Below are 27,108 nucleotides of genomic sequence, written 5' to 3' on the forward strand. Positions count from 1 at the left end.
AAAAAAAATTTACCAAACGAATTTATTTCTGTTTTATGTAATAAATCTTTATTAGTACATTTTCAACACTCCTACTGTTAGTGTTTTTATGTTTTATTACCAGCTATAATCTCTTGTAAACTAACTTTTATTTTTTTTTAAATGAAGTGATGGGAATTAAGGTAAAGGCACCAGTAGTTGACCGTGCACTAGTAGTTGACCATTTTGACATTTAACAGCTATTAATAAGGTCCCAACTGGCAATAGCTTCTACAAAAATATATATTTTGACTGTTGCTGGTCTCTATTGGTCATGGTTAGAAGCACTAAATGTGCTTCTAAATGTTTTCTTTACAGAAGTTTGATGGTCTTATGTGAATTTGTTAGCATTTTGCCTAAGAACAGCTGTGTGGTGTTATTAAAGGAAAACGCCTTCAACGAAGAATATTGGGTAAGTAGTTAATTTGATTAATTCTTATAATGTTTTATCTGCAGTAAATCATGGGATTCTGATGTCATAACCTTGCTCTGGCCATATTTTGGGGGTGGTCAACTACTAAATTCACGATTGCTCTAGAGTTTGACCGTGGTGGTCAATTACTAAATAAATGGACTCTTTCATAATTTACTTATTTATACACATTTTCTTGGTTCCTAGGTGTAGGGAAGAGCTTGTGTCTGACAATTTTTTCATAAAGCGTCTCGTTTCAGTAGTTGACCGCATGGTCAATTACTGATACAAGCTATGGTCAACTTTTGACACATAATCTTTTTACATTTAATTATTAAGTGGAGTGGGTTAAACGCTGTGAGTGCTAGACATTTTTAATTTGTCCTTAAAGTGCTAATGATTTTACCATTTTATCTAAAAAATGCTTAGGTAAAACCAGTAATTCTGTAAAGTTTAAAATAAAAAAACATTTTAATTTTATAAGATTTTGGCCTGAAACCTCTTTTGTTTTGTATAAGTTAGTATAGTTCAATCTGTTATAAAACATGCTCAGGGTTAAATAAAATGCAATGTTTATGCTACTTATTTTTTCAGGTCTGCTGTGAAATAATAAACAAGATGCCTGGAGCCAAGGGCTCATTCCTGAGCTATTCAGAAGAAGCCATGAAAGCTGCGATGGAAGACGTTTGGCTTCACCTAACACCAATAAGGACAGCAGCGAAAAAGTTTGGAGTCCCAAGGGCAACTTTAAAATATAAAGTCGAAGGGAAGAGTCCAGCTCAGAGGAAGATGGGGCCTGCTTCCATTCTCAGCAAAGAAGAGGAGGCGGAAATATGCAAGTGGGTCGAAAAGATGGCAAAATCTGGTTTCTCGGTAACAGTGGATGAGCTTAGCAGGCAAAAAGAAAGGTTCAGTTTTCGTCAGAAAGTTCTGACTCAGATGTTGCAATTTCCTCCAGGGAGAGTGTTGTATCTGAATTTACGAAGGACTAGGGTTCTGATGAAGGTCACAACTGGAAACCTATGTTGAAATATGTTGCTTTCAAGTACGAGGGTTTATTCTTTCCAGGGAAAATTGAAAAGTTAGATAAAGATGGAGCCTCTGTCACTTCAATGCAGAAATGTTGTGGAAGTGGATGAGTGGTTGTGGAAGTGGCCAGAAAGACCTGATGTGCTGGATTATCGTTGGGCATCCATACTAGGCCAGATTAACAAGCAAGACCCGTAATGTCTATTCCGTTCGAGAGTTAGATTTTCTTTGGGACTGAGAACCAAATAAATTAAGTTAATCTTATATTGTTTTATTTTATGTATTTTTTGCTGGATTAACTTATTGAAATAACTTAATGGTTATTTATAATATTAAACTATTTTGGGTTGTATTGGTTGATTTATTTTTACCGTTAAAATAAATTTATCTATTTTGTTGTCCTTCTTCCATCTAGTCAACTACTGGTACAACACTAGGTCAACTACTAATTTTTTCATTTTTGTTAATGGTCAACTACTAGTTCATTAGTGAGTGGACTAATTTTTACTTTATTTATCTTACAGGTTTATTTTTTTGGAAAAATAGTACTTATTCCTTAATTTAGAAGTAATGCTTAGTTGTTTTAAACATTCATTTCGTTGTTTTAAGATAATTTAAGGTGCACACACATACACACACACACACACACACTACAACTGTCTAGCGGCTCTCTTAAACGGTCAACTACTGGTGCCTTTACCTTAAAAAAAATTCTTCTGCGGTCTCTTACCGGTGAAGTTCTAACAAACTTCTTGATCTCTTATTTTAATTTATTTGTATGGTATGTGTGGCAGATTCGTATTGCTTTAAACACATTTGTCTGAGTGTTATACTGTTTAAAATCTGTTAACTACATTGATATGAGATTTTTGTTAATTAAAATGGAATGTTTGATAATTAATAGCATTAATTAGAATTACATTACTTCTTTAAATACTATTAGTCATTAATAATTGAATGTTGCTGAGATGAATTTTTTTACTTTCTATTTTCATCAGCGAATAAATGTACAGTAAATGAAGGTATTGAAGATTCATCTAATATTTTTGTAATGCATATTAATATGCTGTAATATTTTTCTCTATTTAGTATTAAAAACAAAGTTGAAATACAGTAATAATTTTCTTTATACTCTTAGGCAATTTTTTTAATGTGCTGTGAATTATTTATGTAGTTTAGGTGTAACTTGTTTGATTGTTTAAAATATATATATATTATAGGCTATAAAAAATTATCAGTAAAAATGAACTTGTGCAAAAGAAACTGATATTTCTTTACATTGTAAAACATAATATTAGTTTTTGGTCCCTACATTTTACTTAAAAATTAATCTGTTCTTGTATTGAGTCAAAATTGAACGAGAACAAAAGTATTTAAAAAGTATTCAAATTTTTGTTACGTTCCGTGTTAGCGAACAGAAGATGTTTTGTGAGTTTGTTGGTGTATAATGTAAAAAGTTTCTTTATTTTTCAAATATTTAGTTATCACAACATCTCTGCTCTAGAATGGATACTACAAATGATCAAATTGCTTTTTGAATCTTACTTTGGTTGACTAGAAAATTCCCCTGTAGTACTGAAACGTTTTTGATGACCCCGCAGTGGAGGACTATGTGTGGTTCTTACAGAATGTTTTAGCTACCTTTAATAAAACAATGAAAAAATTTGAAGTGTTTGTAGCAGATGAATAAAAACAAGTATTTGTTAAAAAGTATTTTACAAGTATTTTGTAAAAACAAGTAGTGAGTATTTTTGTCTATTAAAAAAAAAATATACAAAAGAAAAAGTAAGAGTTTTCTTCGCTCGAAGTTCGAGTTTCAGACAAAGATTTCTGAGGCAGAACATGGCTTGGAATTCTTTAACAACATGCAACTTTTATGATTATTCCATTTGTTGGTTAGATTTGTGGAAAGCTAACCTAGATATCTTAAATTATTCTCATAGGCTAATCTTAAAGAAAAGCTTAAGTGGAAAGACTTAAGGAATGTTTTCATTATTTGGAAATATCATACTATCATCTGTATCAGTTGACGACATGTTTAATGAGTTATATGTAATGAAATCATGATCTTGATCATTCTTACAGCCAGCCACTCATGGACTGAGAAAACCAATTATAAATACTGAACAGACATATTTACCGCTCCTTGACATGGACTTAATTTATAATTAATCTTTATTATTATATTTGAGTGTCTTAAAGCAGTTATTAAATTAATATTATTCAATAGGCTGATCGTAAAAAATAGTAAGTTTTATGAAATCTCCAATTTTCTAAAATTTTGCATCAACCTAATTTGTTTTTCCAATTTTTAAGATCTTTTTTAAAACTGATAAGAAATTTGAAAGTTTTGTGTAAGTTAATAAATTGAAAAAAGTAACTAAAAAGAATATTTATTTTCAACATTGTTTCAAGAAACATCTCATCATCGTCTCTTTTGTTTGTCCCAAATTGCAACAAAGAAATTATTGTCACTAATATGTAGGTTGTTTTTTTCTTTTATTTTATATGAAAAGGTGTCGCACAATATACTAGTGCAAAATATAATTTTAGCAAATTTGTGCAGGTTATTTAATGTATATTTAAACTAACATGAAATTTGTTGTCTTAGAAATTTTATTAATCTTTTTTCAGAATTGTCAGAGTGTGTCATTAACATTTTATGCTAATGGAATGCAGCTGGAGGGTCATGAATTTCGTGAGTATTCAGATATGAGAAGTCAGAATTTTATCAAGGATATATTGGATGGGTATTTTCCATCTGAATTACAAGAGGAATATCCAAGAGGTGTTATATTTAATGTAAGTGAAAATAGGGTTATAATTATTCCTAACATTAGTATTGCTACTTTGCTACTACTTTATATCTATCCATTGTTATTAAAAATATATTTATTATTAAATTATATATTACCAGCTCAATCAGTTTTGTAAGACCTGGATTATTATTCAGTACTGGTGTGTATTTAATTGTGGTTGTTAATCTAATATTTTTATGTTTGCATATCATTTTTGATAATTTGATTAATTAAAAATATTCTCAATTTATTTTGGCTTTTGTGAGAAATTTTTATTAACAGTGTTTTGTAATTGTTTTATTGCTATTTGAATGTGTGTATGTTTATTTGTTATTATTGTCATTATATTTTATGACAGCTGGATCCAACTTTAACATTATTTGATTCTCATGAATAAAGACTGAGGTTTATCCTGTTTAGTTGTTTTTTCTGCCTGTCAGAACTTGTTATATTCTCATGATACTCTCGAATAGAATGATTTTCTGCATCATGAAAGATTGACTTAATGAAGGTTTTTAAGGATCCATAAAGAGTGAAAAAATTGTCTAAAATAAAAACCAATAAAGTTTTCAATACAGTTCAATTTATTTTCACAATTCCATACAAAAATTACAAATGATACTGCCCAAAAATAAACTTTTTTTTTAATGTTTCTTTCAATTCATGAATCAAATATTTACTAATGTTTGATTGAGAAAAAAGAATATGACAAAGAAAAATTTTTATTAGCTCTAATTTCTGTGGAAGTATTTTATTTTAACGGATTAAGAGAAAATTATACATTTTAATTACATATACCCACAACATAAGTCCATTTGACATTTTTTTAATGGCAGTTACATTCTAAGAGTTTTTTTATTAATGGAAGAATACCCAGTCAGTTGGTTGGGTCTGAAGAGAATCATATGGTGGCTTCATGAGATTGTTGTCTTTTGGCTTTCCTCTTGTGAGTTCCGGAGCATCTCTACATACAGACCAGCAGTAATCTGCAAGCATTGCTTCATTCCAACAGCCCTGATATATTTGTTCCATTACAGAAATATCCTGATGGAATCTTTCTCCGTGTTCATCACTGACAACTTCACAACTTTGAGGGAAAAAGTCCAGGTGTGAATGGAGAAAATGGATTTTAAGGGTCATGCTGCATCCGAGTTGATGGTTTTTTTGCAGAAGTACTGTCACCAACTGATTGCAGTTTACATCTCTTTTGTTGCTTAAAAATCCATGAATGACTCTCTTTAAGGCTTCCTAAGCTTCCTTTTATTTTCCCTCCAAAATTTGTTCAACACAGGATCCTTTACAAGTCAAATTTATGGCTCAACAAAAATACCTTCCTTAACTACTGTATCACTTAATATAGGAAATTTGTTGTTTCTTAAGTAATTAAAGGCCGGTCCTTCTTGGTACATACTTTTGACAAAATTTTTCATCAAACCCCCAGCTTTATATGAAGGGGTGGAAGAAGAACATCTTTGGGTCTACAAGAGGCTCAGCAACAACATTTTTTTTTCTAATGTTAAGATTTCTTGCAGGACAGTCTGCTTAAATATAATGTGATTTCCTATCCCTACTGTCCCATATACATAAAAGGCACAGTATTTAGTGTACCCCAGTTGCATTCCTAAGAGTACAGTGATGACTTTTAGATCACCACAGTTTTTCCACATGTTCAGCATATCTGATTGAGTCTAGGAGGATTGCCATGTTTGCATAAGTCTTCTTCATGTAAACTGTATGACCAACAGGAACAGAAGGAAGACGGTTACCATTGTGAAGTAATATAACTTTCAAACTAAGCTTGGAGGAGTCTTATGAATAGCCTTCAATCAGTTGGATCATGATTCAAATTCAAAAATTTCATCAAGCCATTAACATCGCAGCAAACTACAAGACTGTTTTTCTTCTCAGAAAAAGAAAACAGGATCCCTATGATAATGTCTCTACTGTGAGACCCTGACATCACATTGAAATCCCATTGCTGTAGTCATGACCTTAGAAGTTCTGCCTTTTCCTTCAACAAATCAAGGTCTCGAATTAGATCAATCAATTTCGCTTGACTCAGTCTGTGCGATTTATAATCTTTTTCATCAAAATCAGACTCATGGGATGTGGAAGACTTGTTGGGCTCTTTGTCTTCTTCCACACTGTTTTCATTTTCTTTTTCAAGCTCCTAATTTTGAGGTGGAGTAGGAACTGATAAACTATCTGCATATGGAATAGGTTGAATAGCATATGGAAGATTAGGGTATTGAATTGTTTCTCTTTTCTTCATTGACAATCCTCCTTTTATAAGTGGAGTCAAGCAGAAATAGCAGTTATTTGTATGATTTGTAGGCTTCCACCAAACCATAGCAAACCACAGCAAAAGGCATAGATAGTTTTTTTTATTTTTCAGTCATTTTTCAGCCATTCTCATAGTATATTGTTCAGTTATACTACCAACAGTATAGAGTACAGAGTTGCAACATACATGTAGAGCCCGTGGCTTATCCTGGTCCCCTACCTTCATACCAAAATAAGGCTGCTAGGCAGTCTTACAAGAAGCATCAAATTTTTTTTCTGTGATGAAAATGTTATTTCATCACAAATGTAACAAAAATTGTTCACTGAATTTACATATTTTTGTGGCATTTTTATTTAACAAATTTTTCTCTTCAAAATAAAACTCTCAGTTGCAGCAACAGTAATAGTGTTTATAACCTATAAACAGCTAGAGAATGTTGTTTTTTGTCATTTAACAGGCGTGATAACTCCACAAACAAAATACCCCCAAACTAAAAATGTAGATCGGGTAAAAAAGCAAGAAACCTCCAAAGCAAGAACTAATCGGTCATTTTTATGGTGATTTTTGAATTCAGCAGATGGAAATACAGTCAGAATAAGCTATTTTTGAGCCCAAAACATTTTCATTGTTGAGCAGTGTAATTAAATATACAATAGTAAAGTGCACATTTCAAGTACAAATGTTACAATATAATTACAATAGTAAACTACAAATTTGAAGTACAATAGAGTTTTGGTGAGGATCTTTAAGTTTAATAATTATACAGACCAATACTGATATAAATAACACTTTTCAAATTTGTTGTCTTTGATATTAGTTTGGATATTGATAGAGTAGTTAATATTAATCAATTCAGGTTTGTGTGTGGAATTACTAACGATGCTCTTAAGGAGTCATTGGAAGTAACCAAGTTGAAATTTTATAGCTATGACTGTACTAAAGTTGCTGTATGGTTTAGAAAGTTGTTGGTGCTGAAACAGTAGGAATTTATTCAGGATAATAGTGTCTGAAATGAATTTTCCAAGATTGTTCAAAAGGTGCAAATTGGGAAACAAAATAATGAACAGGAATATTCACTAGGAATGTGTAATTAAACTCTGGAAAGATGGACCAGGAATTTTTCATGGAGTGGAAACAGGACTGATGGAATCATTTAGGAATCACGGAAAGTGATAGGTTCTACAAGTAACAAAGAATTATTCTCCCATTAGTAAATTAATTAGTAGACCATATTAGATTTAAAGTATGATGTTTAGATGGCAAAACAGGAGCAAGTTTACATGAAAAAAAAGATGAAAAGAAGAAAAGATGAAATATAGGTCTTAGTTCTGTTGCTCTACTTTAACTTAGTGGTAGATTCCATTTCAAATTGTTTGGTTATCACTTAATCTGCTGGATATTAAATCAAATACAGAGTAACATATTAAAAGTATTTGTGGGAAGTAGTGAATTTTATGTGGTATTGTTTTGCTGAATGTTAATTTTGTGTTATTCATTGTGATTTTACATTAACCTTGTCATATTCATTTTTTTTAACCTTTAAAATTATTAATATTCATCCTTTAAACACAACAAAAATACTCAAGATTTTTTTAAGTTGAGTTTCATTGAAGGAAATATTTCAAATCTGAAATTTTCCAGTGCTTGAATATTGATTTTTGTTACGTTTTTTGCAAATTTTTGAACTATCATTTGATGTAGAAAAATATTTTTCCTTTTTATTACTATCTTTATGGATTTTATATTAATAAAAATATATACAGCTTACCCAATGTTTTGTTAATAGTTGTAGTTATGTTTTGTTACAGAATATACTTTTTGAAAATATATCATTTTTGTGCAAATTGAAATAATCATATCACTTTTATTTTGTTGTGTTTTAGTGATATTTTCAAGATTAACTTTATTATACCGTAAGATAATTATGATCCTTTTAACTTAAACACATTGTTCACTTTTGGCTTTCAGAGATACCATGTATGCTCTTAATTCTAAAATGATATATTACGACTTTTTTAAAACAGGTAAAATATACCAAGGATTCCAGGGTACTGTGATTTCAATTCAAGTTTCAGATTATTTTTAGACTTAAAAGAATTTTAAGGTTTTTGTAGAAAGAATTTACTTATCTTTCTAAACATTTTCAGTTCCAGCTTAACAGTAATTGTTTTGCATTTGCTGTTTTGTTTTTAATTATAGGTTGGTGATAGACGCAGTGTAATGTATGAAGAAGATGATAAGGAATTAAATTTATTCAGAGGAAAAGGATGTAGGCTGGACTCTAGTTCAGAAGATTTTAGCTCAAAAGATCGATCTAAGAGAAGAAGATTTGTTTCAATTTTTGATCACCGAACACAGAAAGAACAAAGTACTTCCTGTATGTCAGATTATCAGAGTGGTACGATTACACAAGTTGTAGAAGCAAGTAGAGATCATTTCAAAAGAAGATTACCAGAATCCATCACAAAGTTTGTAATCACATTAGGAGTAAAAATTAGTACTACTGGATATATTCCAAATTGATTTCCAAGTGGATGGTAAAAGAAACAAAAATAGAGAAAAAACTTTATTTTAAACCTACCTATCTAGATTACTTATTCATATACTCATAGTTGTTCCCATTCTAGGACAACTGTATCATGACATCAGCTTTTGTTGACCCTTGTTGATGCACCCTACCATCAGCCAATCATTAATTTCCCCATCTATGAGTTTCTCATTGATTTCAGGGTTTTATCTACCAATTTGGTGAAAAGATATGGCAGTCATTCAGCATATGTTCTGAACTTAAAGTATTCAATTAAAGCTTATGTGGTACCTTTGATGTAGAGCTGTGTTTTTTTATATAGAAGGACAATGTTTTTTGTAAGTATCCCTTGTAAGTGTCTATTTTGGAGAAACCTCTGAAACTCTTTTCAATGTTGAAACAGTATTAATACGGTGACAGAAAATCTGATAGATCTTGTGTTGCTGGGCCTTTTCCTTTTTCAAAAATGAGTTGCATCTCACACCCAGAGTTGACAGGAACAACAACAAGTTCCTTACTTCATTCTCCACTTCTTTCCCAATACTGAACAAAATAAAAAGATTGATTGATATATGGTGTAGCGACATTTTAAACTGTAGAGACTATTTCACCTGCTGAGCTATCTTAATTTATTTTCAGAGCTAATTGGAAGTCAGTTTTGGAATAACCTTTGTATTATAAATATTATTCTTTTTATTATTAGTTTTGTTGGTAAATGAAAGAAGTAACCTAGTTGATTCCCCAGCTGTAACTATGGAAGTTGTTAGGATCAGCAGATATTCAGGTTTATCAAAATTTATTTTTGAAGCCTAATTTGATACTGCTCAGAAAGTTTCTTTATATGAAACAAGGATCTTTACAAAAGATGCTGAGGCTATATATGAAATAAGCTATAGTCTAATTACCATACATTGTAGACTATGATATTATTCACAAGTAACTATAAAATACAGGATAATGTAAATATAATGTTTTTATCATAACCTATTTATTTACACTTGATAGAACTTATATATATATATATATATTCATCTCTCTATAAACCTATAAAAAGAGTAAAAGAGAGAGTATTATAGTATTTTATTTATGATGACTTAGCTTTAACTTTATATATACAATCATTATATTTATTTTTGTTTTTTCCAATTATAAAACTAAGTATAACCCATATTATGGAGACTCATAGAAAAGAGATGCAGTGGTAAGGTGGGCCAGGGCCCACTTCTATCATTCATTTGAAGTGCCTTTCAAATTATCTTACTTGGAATACAGTCATATGCTTTTGAAAACCAAAAAAAGTTGAGATAGATATTTTTTGGTCCATATATTTCTCAGCACATTATTTTGATTCACTATTTACTTAACTTCATTAATATATACACACACAAATTTGCACAACTTGTTGGACATAAAATACTTTTTATTTTGGGTTTATTTAAGGTTTCATGAGATTTTATTGTAAGATAAGAAAATGAACTTCATTTTTGAAAAACGAGAAAATATTATCTGCTACCTAATATATAAAATATACCTAAAATTTCACTTCTAAATAAAAGAAAAGAAAAAATAGAATAAATAAAGTTTGAAATGAGAACTTATACAGTAAGAAGTCAATATCAGTGAATGCTTAAGTAAGACATTATGCTACATCTGAATATTTCATTGTTCGTCCAAAAGTTATATATTCTGATTGGGAGTCTTACTCTTTAAAACTTTAGGGGTTGGCATCTCCATGGTCCAAGTCTCTTGCAACTTTCCTTCCTACTACACCTTGAGCTGCTGAACATTTTACACTATATACCTGTACTACACAAATTATAACATATATCCATACACAACATTCTACACTGTTTCTTTTTTCATTTACATTCTGTGATATTGCAGCACCTTACAAAACGCAGCCATAACCCAAGGTGGAAACTATTGTGCCAATGGGTGCATGGCTCTTAAGTAGTGAGTCTCGAACGATATCCTCTGAGCATCTGGGCAAACCCAGTTTTATTTAGTTCTAGCCTTCATATGCGTGGACTTTGTAGTAGAGGTGTTCATGTGTTTGTCTGGTACTCATGGAACCATGGTCATCCACAGAAAAGTCCTATGACGTTTGGTGATCCATCTGAAAAACCATCACTTGAAGTCATGTGAAAAGACCTCATTCAGCATTGTCGATGAAGATAAGTACTATTAAAGAGAAATAGTGTAAATGGTAATGCATCCTGTCCACAGTATAAAAATATAAGATGTAATTCTTCAAAACAGTCTGGAAGGAGGCTTCCTTCAAAAGGTCTCACTTTTCCTGATAAACAAAGTGATAACAGGTTCAAGTGATTATTTTTTAGGATTTTCGAGATTGTTGTTAGTGAGATTGCTGATGAACTTCGTCCCCAAGATGTAATGTGTGGTGTAACGAATTATGAAATCAGAATGGAATGAAGGAATTTACTCCCTTTCTTATATTAACGATTAACCTTCTGTACCAACAAAAATAACAATTGATTACAGGACTATTTATTGCCAATCCTTGGAGATGATTCCATTGTCAAAGGTGTGGCCACACTATGACTTCTTGCTCAAACAGTACAATATGTGCTCAAAGCACAAAAGGTCACAGCAACTCTGACTTTATGGAGGAAGAAACAGGAGGAGTTAACTGTGGCGGGATCACATTCAGCTCAGTCTTGAGATAGCTCAACTTTTAAAGAAGAGAAGGCAATTCTCAAAATTTATAACAAGCAGAAGCTATTTTTTTCAGCCACATGAAGAGAGTATAAAAAGACACTGAATTCCCAGAACCTGGTATAAACAGACGTCTCTTTTGCAAGCCAACCCTCTACAAATGCGGTAATCAACATTTTGGATCCTACAGTGAATTAAAATAGTCTGTAAAGGTGTTATCTGATCAGGTGGCCTTGCTCATAGCCGTTATTTCAGAAATAAGTAACATGAATAAGAAGTCAGTAGTTGCAGCTAACGAAACCAACACTGGTGGGATCTTCTAAAAGCTCCTGTCTCCAAAATTTTGCTTTTATGAAAAGGAATAAATACACCTGATTGAAAGCTCTCAAATAAGCTCCATGTTAAGGGACCCCACACAAATACCCCCTCTGTTGTCAATTGCGACTTACCATTTTTCAAAATCTTCCCCACCATCACTTCAAATACTAGAGGATATGGTTGAGAAACCGCTTGACTCCAAGGCATTGAAGGTTATTAAAATAAAAAATTCTAAAGAGAAACTCCAAATCATGTATAATTAATTTTATATACATATATATATATATATGTTATATATATAATGTAAATAAATCTACAGTTACCTTCATTTATGAACATTATCCAGAGGAATTTTCATGGTTTTCGTTCCTGCATTGTAGAAGTTAGAATATTGATTTGTGCCAAAGTACCTTTAATAATGAAGAAACGCACCTTCTACAAAAATATGTGTAACACTCTGTGAGAGATAAGACTGTCCTGTAGATGGTAGAGAGAGTGGCGGTATTGCTATCCTCATGCAATTTGGACCTCTGCCTGCTCACTCCTTCGCCTTAATTAGTATATTTGTGATGACTGCTACGGCAGTGACCATAAACCAGTTATTATTGGTTTTGGTGCCAACCACGTGGTGAACAAAAGACCACGAAGATGGATTGTTGAAGGAGCAAATTTGAATGGTTACACTGACGCCTAATTATCACAGTATGATGACAGTGTCGACACCCTCGATCCAACTTACCTCTTTTAACTTCTTTGTACTTGAGAATGCTAGTAGACATTCCACAATCATCAGGAAATCCGAAACTTCCCTCCATTCTCTCGTGAGTGATGATTGTAAAAACGCGAATAGGAAACTATGGCAAACACTGCGTAAATTTAACCGCAGGCCCACAAATGAACATCTGAATTTGTATCGTAAGGCTAGAGCGGTATATCGTCTTGTATTCATTGATACTAAGAGGAATTATGTAGACACTATCTCACGGCACTACTCTCATATCTGTTTGGAAGAAGCTACGTGCAATTTGGGGATCTTCTGCAGTCTTAACTAACCTGAGATTGTTTTTGTTCAGTGTCCCCAACTTCATTATGGACAACCTCAGGAATTTCAGAGATATAAGATACAGATGGAAATACTGTTGAAAGTTGATGATTCGGTCAGTAAATTAAATACTCCTTTACATTCAACGAGTTGTCACATGCACTAAAAAACTTTTGTGACATCCTGCCTGGATCTGACAACATTTGTTTCAGTGTGTTCACAAACCTTTCAGTATCCACAAATTTGCTGCCTCTACAATACCTATTAGGTATTTTTAATGTTTTGTTCGCCACACAAGTTTTCCCATCCATCTGTTCAGAAGCCATTTTTGTACCAGTACTTAAACCTGTTAGAAACAAAGCAAGCTCCTCAGACTACTGCCCTTTCTCCTTGACAAGACTTTTGAGCTAAGTGATGCAGAGAATGGCTTATGTAGTATTTAGTGAAACATGCTCTGATATTTCCAGAACAATGTGGTTTCAGCCAAGGAAGATTTTCCATTGCCATTTGGTACTGGAAACAGCTTACAAAATGGTTTTCTGCTCCGCTAGCAACTCGTCGCTATTTTCTTTGAGATCAGGAGGCCTTTCTATACAGCCTGATGATGTGGTATTCTAAATGTTCTTAAACACAGCCTTTATATTTAATACGGGGGTTATGACCTGCAGAAAGAATATGTGTTATTACATAAGTGTCTTTTAACAGTTGTGTGTATTTTTTGCTACCTTACAGTTTATCTCTTTGGCATGAAGTTAATCAATATGAAACCTTATTTAACCCAAAGGACAAAGACCAACTGTTGTGTCAAAAAATTTTATTTCAGGTTTTAACAGAATTTTTTCAGCAATTGGGTGATGCCACTCAAGAAATCTATCTTGCTATCTAATATGAGATGTAGAGATAACAGCTCACCTGCAGCAGAGTCAAATTGAGAAATGTCACCAACACAGTTCTAAAAATTCATCAGATCCCAATTTCAACCCCCTCTTGCCTTCAGTTAACTTTAACGTGTATGATGCCTACTAAAGTCCAACCCCTCATCCATTGTCATGAGGTGGGCAAAACACTAAGTATAAGACCTGTCAAGGTAGAATACATTGAAGTTTTTGTGTACCCTCAGTAACTATAAAAGGCTCTACAGAAAATCAGTAAACCAGCAAACAAAGTTGCTTGGATATGAGTATTGTCACCCCAGTGAACCAAATTTCAGAAAGAACAGAATTAAAGATAATAAAATTGGATTAAGGGCAGAAACACTGATTATAAACAGGAAATTTTGATTTACATAGAGTTGGAGATCAGATGCGTTGGAGCATCTTAAAGGTAAAATGGAAGGAGTGAAGGGCAGATAAAGTGATAGTTGGAGAATTAAAGATGGTTAGGAGTTTTAAGCAACATGAAAAAGTAAAGTAAAAAATTGATTAATGTGAGGACTATGTGAGCCTATTATCTTTGAAAAATATGGTGAACTTGAATTATCTGAGATAAGTAAGAAGGCGATATGCTAGAGATACAATGTCCTAATATTTATATATGCTGCAGAGATGTGGGTTACGGTGAATGGAAAAGACATCTGCAGAATACAGGTCTGCAAAAATATTTCTAGGAGTAGAATATAAATTACAAGAATGAACAGGTAAGTAATGAAAGGAATCTACAAGAAAAAATAAAGAAATCAAGAATAAGGTGACATGAACATTTAAAAAGAAAATAAAAGGAAGAATATCTGAAAGAATGCACCAAAGTCAGTCGGAATGTTTACTCAAGAAAAGGAAGGATTGAAGGTCATGGCTTGTGTCACCTATGACACAGGCCATAAAAAAAATTGAGGAGCTTGTGTTTTAACCAGTCACTAATGTTTAGCCAGTGATGGAAGATTACACGTCATGATGATGATGAGCTAACATCTATAAGGATCAGAGATTTTACAGCTAAGTTCAAGAATGGTTTGTTGAAGATTTGCTCCAAAAAAATTCTTAAGTCAGATCAAAATCCTTTATGCCTTATGGACACTACTGATTTCATTGAATTTTTCAAGTCTGTGATGCAGCTTGAGATTATCTGTGAAGTCTTTCACAAGCATATTTTTTATGTTTTAAAAACATGCAATAAAAAACTTTATTCACCACCACGATATCAAAATGTCAATAAATTATATTTTTGATAATTTAAAAAATACTTGTTTGCTTGCCTCCTCATTACTGGTCAACAATTATTATTCACTTTTCACATGGTTTTAAATTGTTAATTACAGTTTATGCTTAGTTCCAGTAGTTTACTCTAGTTATCAGTTTCTATTTTGTTCTATATCTAATCATAACTAAAATTTTTGTCTTCATCTATTATTGCTCCTGGATATGTTTTACAGTCTACAATTTTCATTTATAAATAAAATAAATAATTATAAAAGACAAGGTAATAAATAATCAAATGATAGCTACCCTCTTTCATGAATCATAAAACATAACCATTAAAAACATTTTTCTTGCCTCATTATACTTAACTAATCTTTATTCTGTGCTTCAGCTATTTTCTTTCTTAGCATATTTGATCACATAATTCCTAGTGGGATTTAAACACTTTTAAACAGGCATTTGATTTTCTTTGCATTTTGTGCTGTGATTTCATATTGTTTGTTAAAATGATGACTGTAATCATGAATTTTTTTACATTATTCAAAATGTGATTATTAACTTTATTCTTACAGGAGTAGAATTAACTTATTGTCTGACAGTGGAAGTGGAGAAGGTAATAGTAGAAGTATTTATAGGATGACTACTGGGAAGTCATTACTGCCTGATGCCATCATCAAAGATGGAGAAGTTTGCAATAAAAAGAATAGAAAAAACAAATCTTTGAAGGTAAATAATGTTGTCATTTAAGATATTAGCAGGAATAGAGATTATTTTTTCTTAAATGTATTTATAAAATTAGTAAATTTAACTTATTTTGTTCCTAACAGAAAATGGATATTATGAATGATGCACAAATTAAGTATTTGAATCCAGAAACTATAAATACAGATTCCTGTGTGCAGCTTAAGATTCGATCTATCAATGGTAAAAACTTGCTTTGGTGTTTCAGTTTGTATTGTAATTTTTATTTTTTTTTTTATCTAAGTATTGTTTTTTTAAATTTATCACAATTTTTTTGTTTACTTTGCTCATTGACTTAATTTTAATATGATTAATAATATTTAATGTTTTTTCAGAAGATGAATTCTATTTTTTAAATTTTGTTTAATTTTTTTTATTTTCCATATTTATGTATCTGATATCAGAAATTTTAAAATATCATACCAACTATCATTTAATAATAATAATATCTTAAAAGTGATGGGTGTAGATGAACACAGACTAAAAATTATCTCATTAAATTGTTTTAAATAATATTTAGTAATTTTTTTCACCATGGAGTGAAGTGGTTTCTCACTCTGGTCTCAGTCGAGCCACATACACTGTTGCACATCATCATTTTCATTATACATAATGAATATCAAGGCAGTTCTGAAAATACATTTTTTATTCTTATAAATTGTTACTCTTAAGAACAATGATATGTCAGCACTCAGTATAGGAAATCTTAGTGTGCGTCCTCCTTAGTGTACTCCTATTAACACTATTAAAAAGTTAATATTTTGACCGGAGAATCTGGTAAAAATTGTCCATTGGTTGAATCTACTTTCATTTAATAATTTAAGATTTCTGTGTGGATAAAAAGTTGTATTAATAGAAGCAGCAGGCAGGTTATAGAGCTCACCAGCACTGTTATATTTAAGGTAGAATGCATTTTCCATTTCATTTAATGTAACAAAAAATTTCAGTGAAAATATGCATTTGTTTTTTATACGTGTAGAAAGAATTTGTTATTTTATACAGTTATACTCAACTTTTTTTTACTATAAAGGTTAATGTGCATTAGGAGTTAGTTGTGCCTAGTAATGCAACCCTAGGATCCCTAAAAGTGATTTATGATGTTTTAATTGGTAAGAGTAAGACAAATAATAGAATACTTATTTATATCACTGGTTTCTGATTTCTTTAAAAATATTATTTGTCCAGCCAAATGCCTATAAGAATGGTGTTAAATTTCCTTTCTTGAATTATAAAATTAAACTATTTATCTCTGTTATAAAAAAAATCATTGTTTTTTTTTCAATTTAAAGAGAATACAAATTATAAAATATTGAACAAAGATAAAAAAATATTGTTTATAAATTGAAGTTCCTTATCTGATTTTCTATAAAAGAAAAAGCAATGTTTTTACTTTTCCATTCATGTTGAATTAATACCTTGATTATATTTTTAAATTCTGTTTTATTAAATTTTTATTATTTCAAATTTTTGGAAGAATTACTGAAAGAACTTGATACTATTGAATTTTTACTTAACATTCAAAAGTACAAGTTTTTAAAATGGAAGTTAAAAGATCAAAATGTTTACTTCATCAACTGAAGGTTGAAGGTAGAGAATACATATTTTAACTACAAATAATATCATCATGATTAAGGAGAGAGATCACTGAGGATTTTAGACGTTCTTGGAATTAATATAGTTTAAAAATAAAGTTTGAAAGTCATAAAATTTTAAATGTTATTAATTGAGGGTCCTAAGCAATCTAAAGTGTACCTGAGAAGGCAACATAAAAGCTCTTAAACCTAAAGTTCTTACTGGCCTAAAGAAACAAAACATTTCAAAAATGAGCTAATTAAATATCACAATTAATTTTTAATTAAAGGGCCATGAATTCCTTTCACAATATTATATTTTTGATGGTAAAATTTAAGAAAAGTGTTTTAAATATTTTTTTATTGATGTTGATAAATTTTTTTATTTTTTTGTTGATGTTATTAATGGGCTGGAGAAGACAATAAGCCTAGGAACAAGGTTACCTGAACTCTTTCCTTTTTTGTAATAGAATACATTTGTATAAGGTTTGTTTAATAATTAGTTAAAACAGAATGGGGGTAAATATTTGACTTTTTGCCAATATAATTTCAAGGGATTAGAGAGAGGTTATAAATGTTTGAAATCTTTTCTCTCATCACTGAAGTGATAAGTCAGAAGTCTAAAGTAGAGGAGTCAGAGTGATAAAGGTAAATGGTTCTAACAATTTAAAATTTGCGTTTTGCTTGTAAATTTACTGAGTTAATGTTTGAAAATATCCAGTTTTTATTTAAATTGCTGCTTTTCTGTGTTTTTTTGTGATTTTAACAAAAAAATTACTAATCTTTCATAAAACCAAAAATTAAGGCTTGTAGAGTTTTCTTTTGTTTCTTAATTTTTTGTACTTTCTACTTTATTTAATGTGTGAGAGCAACTTGAATACTGCCTAAAGTCTCTATTTTTTGTTTTAAAAAAAATACTCCAATTTATTGATCAGGAAATTTATTAGTTTAAAATCTTAGAAAATTTGTGTTTATTCTTTAAGCGATAGTATAATTTCAAGATAAAAACACTAGAAATTAGAGGTGAAGTTATTTATTTACCCTGAAGAATCAAAAATTGCCAAAGAATATGTGCTGGTACATGAATATTGGAATTACAATGAAAACATATGTTATAAATAATTTAATTAGCTACAAAAGGATAAAAATAAAAGCAATCCCACAATTTAAATAGATGAAAACTATAAAATCAGTCAAATTACATCCTAATTGATTATTATAATTTATTCATTGACTCTAAGTTGATTGATTTTATAGTTTTCCATCTATTTAAATTGTTGGATTGCTTTTATTTTTATCCTTTTTTTAGAACTTGTTAAATTTCTCCAAAGTAACAACTTTAACAAAAGTCAGATAGATCCTCTGTGAGGCATACCTGGATGTATCTGCAACAAACAGGAGAAATTTGTTTGGTGAACTGAATCTAAACAAATTTCACAACGTCATCTATCATGAAGTCATACCCCACTGTCACCTCACTGGATCACATCTAGAGTTGTAACTCAGGATCTAGTCCCACCACAAGTGATCGCTCGACTGTCAACCATGAAAGGTTATTTAAATACTCCCACCACCTGAATCAAGCAATATCAGAATTCAGAGAAAGTAGCACTTGGAAATGGTGGGGTACCACTTAGACGATAACATGCGATTGTAAGCATTGGAATGCCCTAACATTGCACACATGAACAAGAACAATACAAAATCCAAAATCAAACCAAAGCAAATCACTTACATTTCAACACATAGTGTAAATGTACTCATGCAAACTGGTAAACTAAAAATAATTACTGATCTAATGGATCAACCCAAAATTCTCATCATGGGTATGGTATTTCAGGGATATAGAATTTACAAAGGTATACTTTGGAAGAGAGTGAGGAAAAGTATCCCAGTTTGGAACAGGCTTTTTGGTTAGCCTCAAAATAATAATTCCATACAAGAATTGAAGTTGCAATCTCCAAGAATCTCAATATTCACCCTAAAACATCTAATAAACAAACATCTAACAGCCCCACTAATAGTAAACAAAAATCCCCAAAGACCATAAAAAAACAGAAAAGTTATGGAACCTACTCGATTAGACCATAAATAACATCCCTAAAAATCATGTTAAACAACTAATTGGACACTTCAAAGCTCATCTAGGTAGAGAAAAATGATACTGTGACATCATCGGAAAATGGCCCATCCAAAAGAGAACAAATGTAAATGAACAGAGATTCATTGATCTCTGCAGAAACCACAAGCTAACCTCAAAATCCACATATTTCAAGAGAAACCTCAAAACCTGAAACACCCCAACTGAACTATAGGAGAATGGCAACTATAACATGTCTTCATGGATAAACACCAAAACGTAAAAGCCCTTCGAGAAGTAGACACAGGCTCAGATTACTACATAAAATTAAATTTAATCCCCAAAGGAAGCAACAATATCAAGCCCTTAAAACTAAAAGAAAAATAGGACCTACCAAACTAATGAAGATTAAAAATTACCAAAATCCAGCTGAAAATAAATAACAATCATGGATAAACTTGGAAGACCTAGTTAACAACCTTAAACCTAAATTGCAGAAGAATTGGCCCCAATAAAACCCTGTAAAAAGAATCAATGATGGAACAGCAAATGCGATGAAATAGTGAAGACACATCAAGCATGGCTATTACACCAATTCCCAAAATCTAGTAAAACAAAGAAAAGAAACCGCCCAACCCTAATGAAAATAAAAACAACACCATAAGTACACACTAAAATCAGTAGAAGAAGAATTCAACAAAACGCAGTCGAAAGACTACCACAAAACCTTTAATACAAACCCCCAACCCTGCTAATAAAGAATGAAAATGATAAACTGGCCTGTAACAATAAAGACATTGCAGAAATCTTAGCTACAAATATTAATATGGAAAACATCAACCCTGACATATTAAAGAAGTTCACCAAATACTGGGTGAGATGAAAAATTGCAACGTGGCAGGAGAAGATCAAACCTTTGTAGGGATCTAAAAACACGCAGGAAGATTAGCAAAAATTGCCTTTCATCAACAGCTTGTCAACATCTGGATCAAAAAAGAACTCCAGAACACTGGAAGACAACCTATATTCACATGCTACACAAAACACAGACAAAATAGACCCTAGCAACTGGAGGGGAATCTCACTCCTAGGCACAACATACAAAATTCTTTCAAGTTCATCATCAATAGTATTGGTTTACAACTTGAGAAAAAACTACAAGAATACCAGGGAGGTTTCAGACCCTGGAGAAACTGTCCAGACCAGACCATGAGTCTCAAGCTAATAATGGTTGATAGCAAAAAAAGAAGCTGAGTCATGGTAATAATGACTTCAAGAAAGCATGTGACTGCATTAACAGAAAATTCCTGCTAAAAATTCTAAGTCACTTTAGACTACATCCCAAATTAATAAACATGATAAAACTGACCCTTACTAATTCATAAAGTGAAATTTAGAGATAAACTCTTAGAACCACTTGAGAACAAAACAGGACTGTGCCAAGGCAATGGACTCTCACTGCTACTATTCAATTGTGCTATGAAAATGGTAACAAGGGAATGGTTCAAAAAATGCCTTCCAAAAAAAAAAGTAGACCAAAAAATCAAAACAAGCTGTCTTGGTTTTTCCAACAACCTGCCACTACTAGCAAACAACATCAATGCAGCTAAAACACAGATATTAGAACTTCAAAACATTGGAAATAAAATTGACTTCAAAATATCATTTGAAAAGACAGAAATTATGCTCCATAAAACAACACGATTAAAAGAAGCAAACATAAATGGTAATAAAGTCAAAATAGTAACCCAATTTAAACACCTCGGAGAAACAATAACATTCAACCTAAACAAAAAACCTCATTCTAAACAAGAAAAAACAAAGCAGCTAAAGCAGAAAAATTAACCTGGTACACCTGTAGTAAAAAATGTCTATCTATAAATGTAAAAATAAGACACTGCAATACAGTTATAAAACCAGAATCCACAAATGCAGCAGACACAATCTTCCACCTGAACAAACAGTCCAAGACTGACAAGACTCTAGAAAATCAAAAATGAATTGGAAGAACATGCATCAACAAAAAGAGAGAAAGATGGGCAGTCATTGATCATGTACAGAGTTAGAAACCATCATCAATACCATGTATAAGAGGAGACTAGGATTCTTTGGACAAATCATAAAGATGTAAGATTCTAGACTTCTGAAACAGCTGGTACAATCTCAAGTTGTACTGTTGTCCTGTTGTCACCAAGACAGGATGTAGATGGATCAGAGAAATAAGAGAGGATCTGAAGGAAATTGGCCTTATACCAGAAAACACCATAGACAAAATAAAATTAAACAAAAAAATAAAGGACAATAACACTACCTTCACACTTAAAAGAAACTCACAACACTAACATTTTCAACACCAAAAAGTACACCAGATTGGAACATATGAAAAAGAACTGGGAGGATTACAAGTCCCAAACAGTCCCTATGGACTGATTAAAGAGATCCTATGTAATCATAAAAGATGAAAAAAAAATTAATTACTGTTACTAAAACTGTGTAGGAAAAGATTTATTCCAAAAATCGTTTGTTTTGAGGCAATTGATAAAACCAAATTAATCACTCAAGGGATTATACATGACAATATTTTTAAAATTTGCAATGCAGTAATATTTTGTAGAATAAATCAAAGTAAAAAATAGGTAATTTAATAGGCGTACAAGAAATAATTTTTTTTTTAAATATAAAATATACTGAAGATAACAAAATTCTGAATTTATCAATTTTTATTATCTGTAATTATTAAAAAAATCACATTCAAGATTATGAACTTGAAGTATGGTCTGTGACTTATTTCTAAATTTTTGTTTTCTTAGATTTTTGTTATAAACATCCACTTTTAATTACTCCCAATTAATAACCTCTTCCTTCAAAAAAAATATGTCAGTTACTTATCAGGTTCTTAAAAATTAATTTTTTAATTAGATTTTTTTTGTTTTCCTACCCAATTACTTTTTAAATACTATCTTTATGATTATACTTTTTAATATTTTGAGAATTAAAAAAAAACATAAGCAATTGAAATATTAAAGGGAAAGAGATGAAAACAGATTGTAGAGGAGATTAGGGAAAACCAATCCCCAAGCAGCAATATTTATGTAGTATAAAGGACACAATTTAAGGAAACTTTATTAAGTTGGTAAGTTAATTAACAGAAGAATAGACTAAGGAGAGTGAAAGAAAGAAGTGGAATGTTACAGTCAAATCTGTTGAAATTAAAAACAAAAGTTCATAGGAAAGGATACATGGAAAGGAATTCATGGGGACATAAATGGCAACAAAAGTGATTGAAAATTGTTAGAGAAATAATAAGTGTGTGTGAAAGTAAGTAAAGAAGAAGTAAATGCTGGAGATATCTTCCAAGAAAAGGGGATATGAGTAATTAAAACTACAGTTTAGAAGGTATAAAGCAAGCTAAGCCCATCGAGTTGGTCTAGTGGTTAACTCGTCATTGCAAATCATCTGATTTTGAAGTCAGAGTTATAAGTTTCAAATCCTATGGTAAAGGCATTTACTTTTATACAGATTTTATTACTAGATATGTGTTCTTTGGTGGTTGGGTTTCAATTAACCACACATCTCAGGAATGGTCAACCTGAAACTGTACAAGACTACACTTCATTTACAATCGTACATATCATCCTCATTCATCCTCTGAAGTAATACCTTATAGTGGTTCTCAAATTAAACAGAGAAAAGAGATGTGGCAAGCTAAAAAAGATGATGCAATAAGTATTTTAAGATGACTATGAAGAAGATTGGAGAAAAAGATATTTAAAATAAATATTAAAAATATTTTTTTTAAATAATAAAATATTAAATTAATTAATATTTAATATTTTTTATTAACATTTAATTAGTATTAAAATATAAAATATTTAAAATATTTAATATTGGAGAAAAAATATTTAATGTATGGAAAGGAATTTTCCTTTCTATACAATAAATGACAGTATTTAAAATACAGATATTTGAAGTATTGCAAAATACTTCAAATGCTTACCAAACGCAGAAAGTCAAAAAGGAAAAGAAAGATAAAGAAATAAATGAACTACTTGGCATTGCCAAGTAGATTGGCAATGCTGGTTCTCATGTCTATAAAAGAAATAGAATTCTTAAAAAAAAGTAGATTATGTAAAGCACAAGGAATAAATCAGCTTTTCACCACTATATTGAAGCTAGTGTGGGCTAATCAAATCCCACTGGTTTGTAGGATTAAATAAAGGATTTTAAGAGCTTTATTGCATATTAAGAAAATGTAGAACTGAAGAAAAGGTGTTATAACATCAGTATTCCAGAACAAAAAGAAATGAATTAAAAGCCGGTTATGCTTGTATTACTTTATATATGAAACTATTGGTAGTGTAAAAGAAATCAAGCGGTTAACAAAATTGTCCAAGCAATCTTAGGTAGCATAAACTATGAAAAAGAAGAGAATTGAATATGGACTTGTGTTTTGAAATAGAAATTGGAATTTTAATAGCATCATGCCCTTTATAATGCTATGAGTAAGATGTAGAAGTGCCATTCATTTATGAGGGCATGCTATTAAATAGGGAAACTTTCAGAAAATGTTTCATTACAGACTAAAAGTAGATTCAGTTGTTTGAGTGTAATTTTTTTATTTAATGAACAATTAAATGAAAAGGAATATACCAGAATATGAAAAACAAGTTTTGAAAGAGTGTGGGTGTGGGAGAACAATATGTGAATTGTAAACTAGATTTAACATAAACTTAAAATATCAGAGAGTAGATTTAACAGTACAATTTGTTAAAGGCAATTTGTGTGATTTGAACAACAGGAATATTTTAATCTTATTTCTGGTTGAATTGCTTAGGTGGCAATATTGAGACTAATAACTTCACTTCTATGGCTATCAAATTTTCATGGAAAAAAAAATAGATTTTCACTGTATAGTAAAATATGAAAAGACAACCAACCACATCCAAAAATCAAAAGAAAATCTGTTATAATATGGTTGATTAACTCGCAAATAATTAACTACTCGCAAATGATATATAACTCGCAATAATTGTAAGTTACTCCATAAGTAACTTACAATAAGATGACTAATGAATTTAGTCATCTAATTTTAATCATTAATAGTAACTTAAGTTTTTTCTTTTTTTTAATGTTTTACAATAACTATAATTTTTACATTTATTTTTACACACTAATTATTTGAAAGAGTTAACCATTTATTAAATATCGATGAAAAGTTGATTCATTTTAAAATAAAATAACTATAGATAATCTTGTGCTCCATAGTATAACAGTTTATTGCTCAGATATTGCAACATGTCACACAAATTCTGGGTCAGGTCAGGGTATTCCTTTAGGAACCATGTACCTGAACGAACAAAGCCACAAATTATAAGAAAACCAATTTTGGTTGCAGCCTATTAGAAGCTCCTGTAATCAATCTGGTTAATACAAAATTATTGATCAGTTTTTAGTTACATGCTGCTTCTTTCCGGATCAAAGTTCCTTACCTTCAGATGGATTTCCAGGAGATGGTTGTCTGTTGTATATAATGGGGACCCTTGAACTTTACTGTAAGTTTGGTTTCTTGTATCTTTAACTAATGCTTCTTTTAGGCAAATAATCTTTTTTTTACTAGCCATTTGTTTCCATGTCTTGTTTTTTGTCCTCATTCTTTTTTTGTACATACATCAATCCATATTGTGCATGGGATGCCAATATCTGCAGAGCAATTACTTTCAAGGAGTAATTGGAGGCTGCCTATAGATCACCAAAAAACTGCTGTTTTCTGAATGGTAGCTGTGCAATATGCCAGATGTTGGGTGTAAATGAATCTTTTTATCCTTCATAAAATAAAAGTATAAATAGAATACAATATATCAGAAATAGAACATTTTTCATACACTTTATTATTATAAAAAGTAGATCATATGAGGAAAGTAGAAAAAACAAGGAAAGCTTTTGTTAGGAAAAGAGATCTGCTATCAAATAGACATTTATGTATTAGAATGAAGTCCTTAAAATATTAGAATGTAGTATAAAGGAAAAGAAATGTTTATAAAATACACATTTTTGAATTAGAATGAAATCCTAAAAAATGTTACAATTTAATGTACTGTTTTACGATAAAAAGATTTGATCAGTAGGAAAATTATAACGACAGGGAAAGTATTTTTTTGGAATTTTTTGCAAAATGATGAAAACTAGATAGCTCAGTAAAATTTAAAGTAATGAGGTAAAGAGCAAAGGAGGATTCAAGACATATATAAATGAAATTCATGTAGGAATCAAATATGAAGATCCGAGTTGAAGGAATGCATTAAAGCATACAAAACAAATTAATTTTATGATAATTAATTACAATTAACATAAAACTGCTTTTAATAGAAAACAGAACTATAAACAGACATGTTTTAAAATAGATGAAGCAAATTATTTTAATAAATTCATATTTACTCAGAAATCTCCAAATACATACTGTAACTTTGTTGAAATGGAAATCATGGGTAACTGCATTTCTTGTTTATATAGCATTGGGTGCCCTTTGCTACATCCCTGAATTTCGCAGGCCAGATATTATGTTAATGTTGTTAAGTTGTTGTGATGAGTTAATTTTGTGTTCCAAACCACAGGATGGTGAGATGGAAACACTATCAAGGAACTGATAACAGCAAAACATGATAGGTCCAACATGATCTCAAACCATGAACTGCATGTATGAGAACTCTCTGTGGCACTGATGCAGCTATCACTCTCAGTCCACAAGAAGATTGTTGGTGATAAGGATACAGAGTATATATTTTAAGAAAGGAATGGAAAATTTATTATTATTCATTCATTCATTAACTAATAAAGGTCAAATTCCCAGTAATGGTTACTTTCTTAAAGATGATTTTGAGGATTAGTATATTAAACAATACCAACCATTTGACAGAATTGCCATCCAAAACCTCTTGTGGATGAAAGGAAGAGCAATTATTGCTCTGTTTTCAATGATAGAAAAAATGACATAAATTAAAGAAATGTAGCTGTATTGATAGAAAATAACTTACTTGTTAAAAAGTGGTGTTAAACTTACTTAAGAAAATTTAGGATTTAATTTATCATCACTTCCCAAGTTTTTAAAATATTGTTATTTTTACAGATAAAGAATTGTTTGTTTTAACTATGGGTGTTAATGATCCAGTGGGAAAACTTCGTACATACTTACCTGATGAAGTGAGAGAGTGCAATATTATGCATTACAAAGATAGTTGTAATAGAATATACTTAAATGAAAATAACTCTACTTTGAAAGAATATGGAATAGTGAATAATTCAGTACTTGTACTTACCAAACCAAAAGTAAAAAAATGTAAATAATAAATAGTCATACGAGTTGCGCTGCAATTTTCATTTTTCTCATTTTTTGATTTGTTTATTGTGTTATTGATTGATATATGGAAAAACATTTGCATTTTGTGTTTAAATGAAATATGTGTTTATGATAATCTATCTT

General features: G+C 30.8%; 1 protein-coding gene across 2 annotated transcripts; it reads left to right on the forward strand.

The window, feature by feature from the left end:
- Positions 1-27,108, forward strand: LOC142320970 (uncharacterized). 2 transcript variants are annotated; one of them, XM_075358966.1, is made up of 6 exons: positions 1-76; positions 4,094-4,261; positions 8,741-9,009; positions 15,812-15,965; positions 16,067-16,163; positions 26,755-27,108. In XM_075358966.1, the coding sequence occupies exons 2-6, from the start codon at positions 4,133-4,135 to the stop codon at positions 26,970-26,972; spliced, it is 867 nt and encodes a 288-aa protein (XP_075215081.1). In that variant the 5' UTR covers positions 1-76; positions 4,094-4,132; the 3' UTR covers positions 26,973-27,108. The 2 variants fall into 2 exon arrangements, with proteins under 2 accessions (XP_075215081.1, XP_075215080.1); XM_075358965.1 differs by lacking the exon at positions 1-76 and adding an exon at positions 321-430.

Source organism: Lycorma delicatula, chromosome 3 (assembly GCF_047948215.1).
Source record: "Lycorma delicatula isolate Av1 chromosome 3, ASM4794821v1, whole genome shotgun sequence".
NCBI lineage: Eukaryota > Metazoa > Arthropoda > Insecta > Hemiptera > Fulgoridae > Lycorma > Lycorma delicatula.

What these genes read in the sequence shown, in the direction of transcription:
- LOC142320970 (XM_075358965.1), top strand. Translation starts at nt 344, where the DNA reads ATGGTCTTATGTGAATTTGTTAGCATTTTGCCTAAGAACAGCTGTGTG. An exon ending in CAAGAGGTGTTATATTTAAT is followed by an intron (nt 4,262 to 8,740) that starts GTAAGTGAAAAT and finishes TTTTAATTATAG; the next exon opens with GTTGGTGATAGACGCAGTGT. An exon ending in GAAAAAACAAATCTTTGAAG is followed by an intron (nt 15,966 to 16,066) that starts GTAAATAATGTT and finishes TGTTCCTAACAG; the next exon opens with AAAATGGATATTATGAATGA.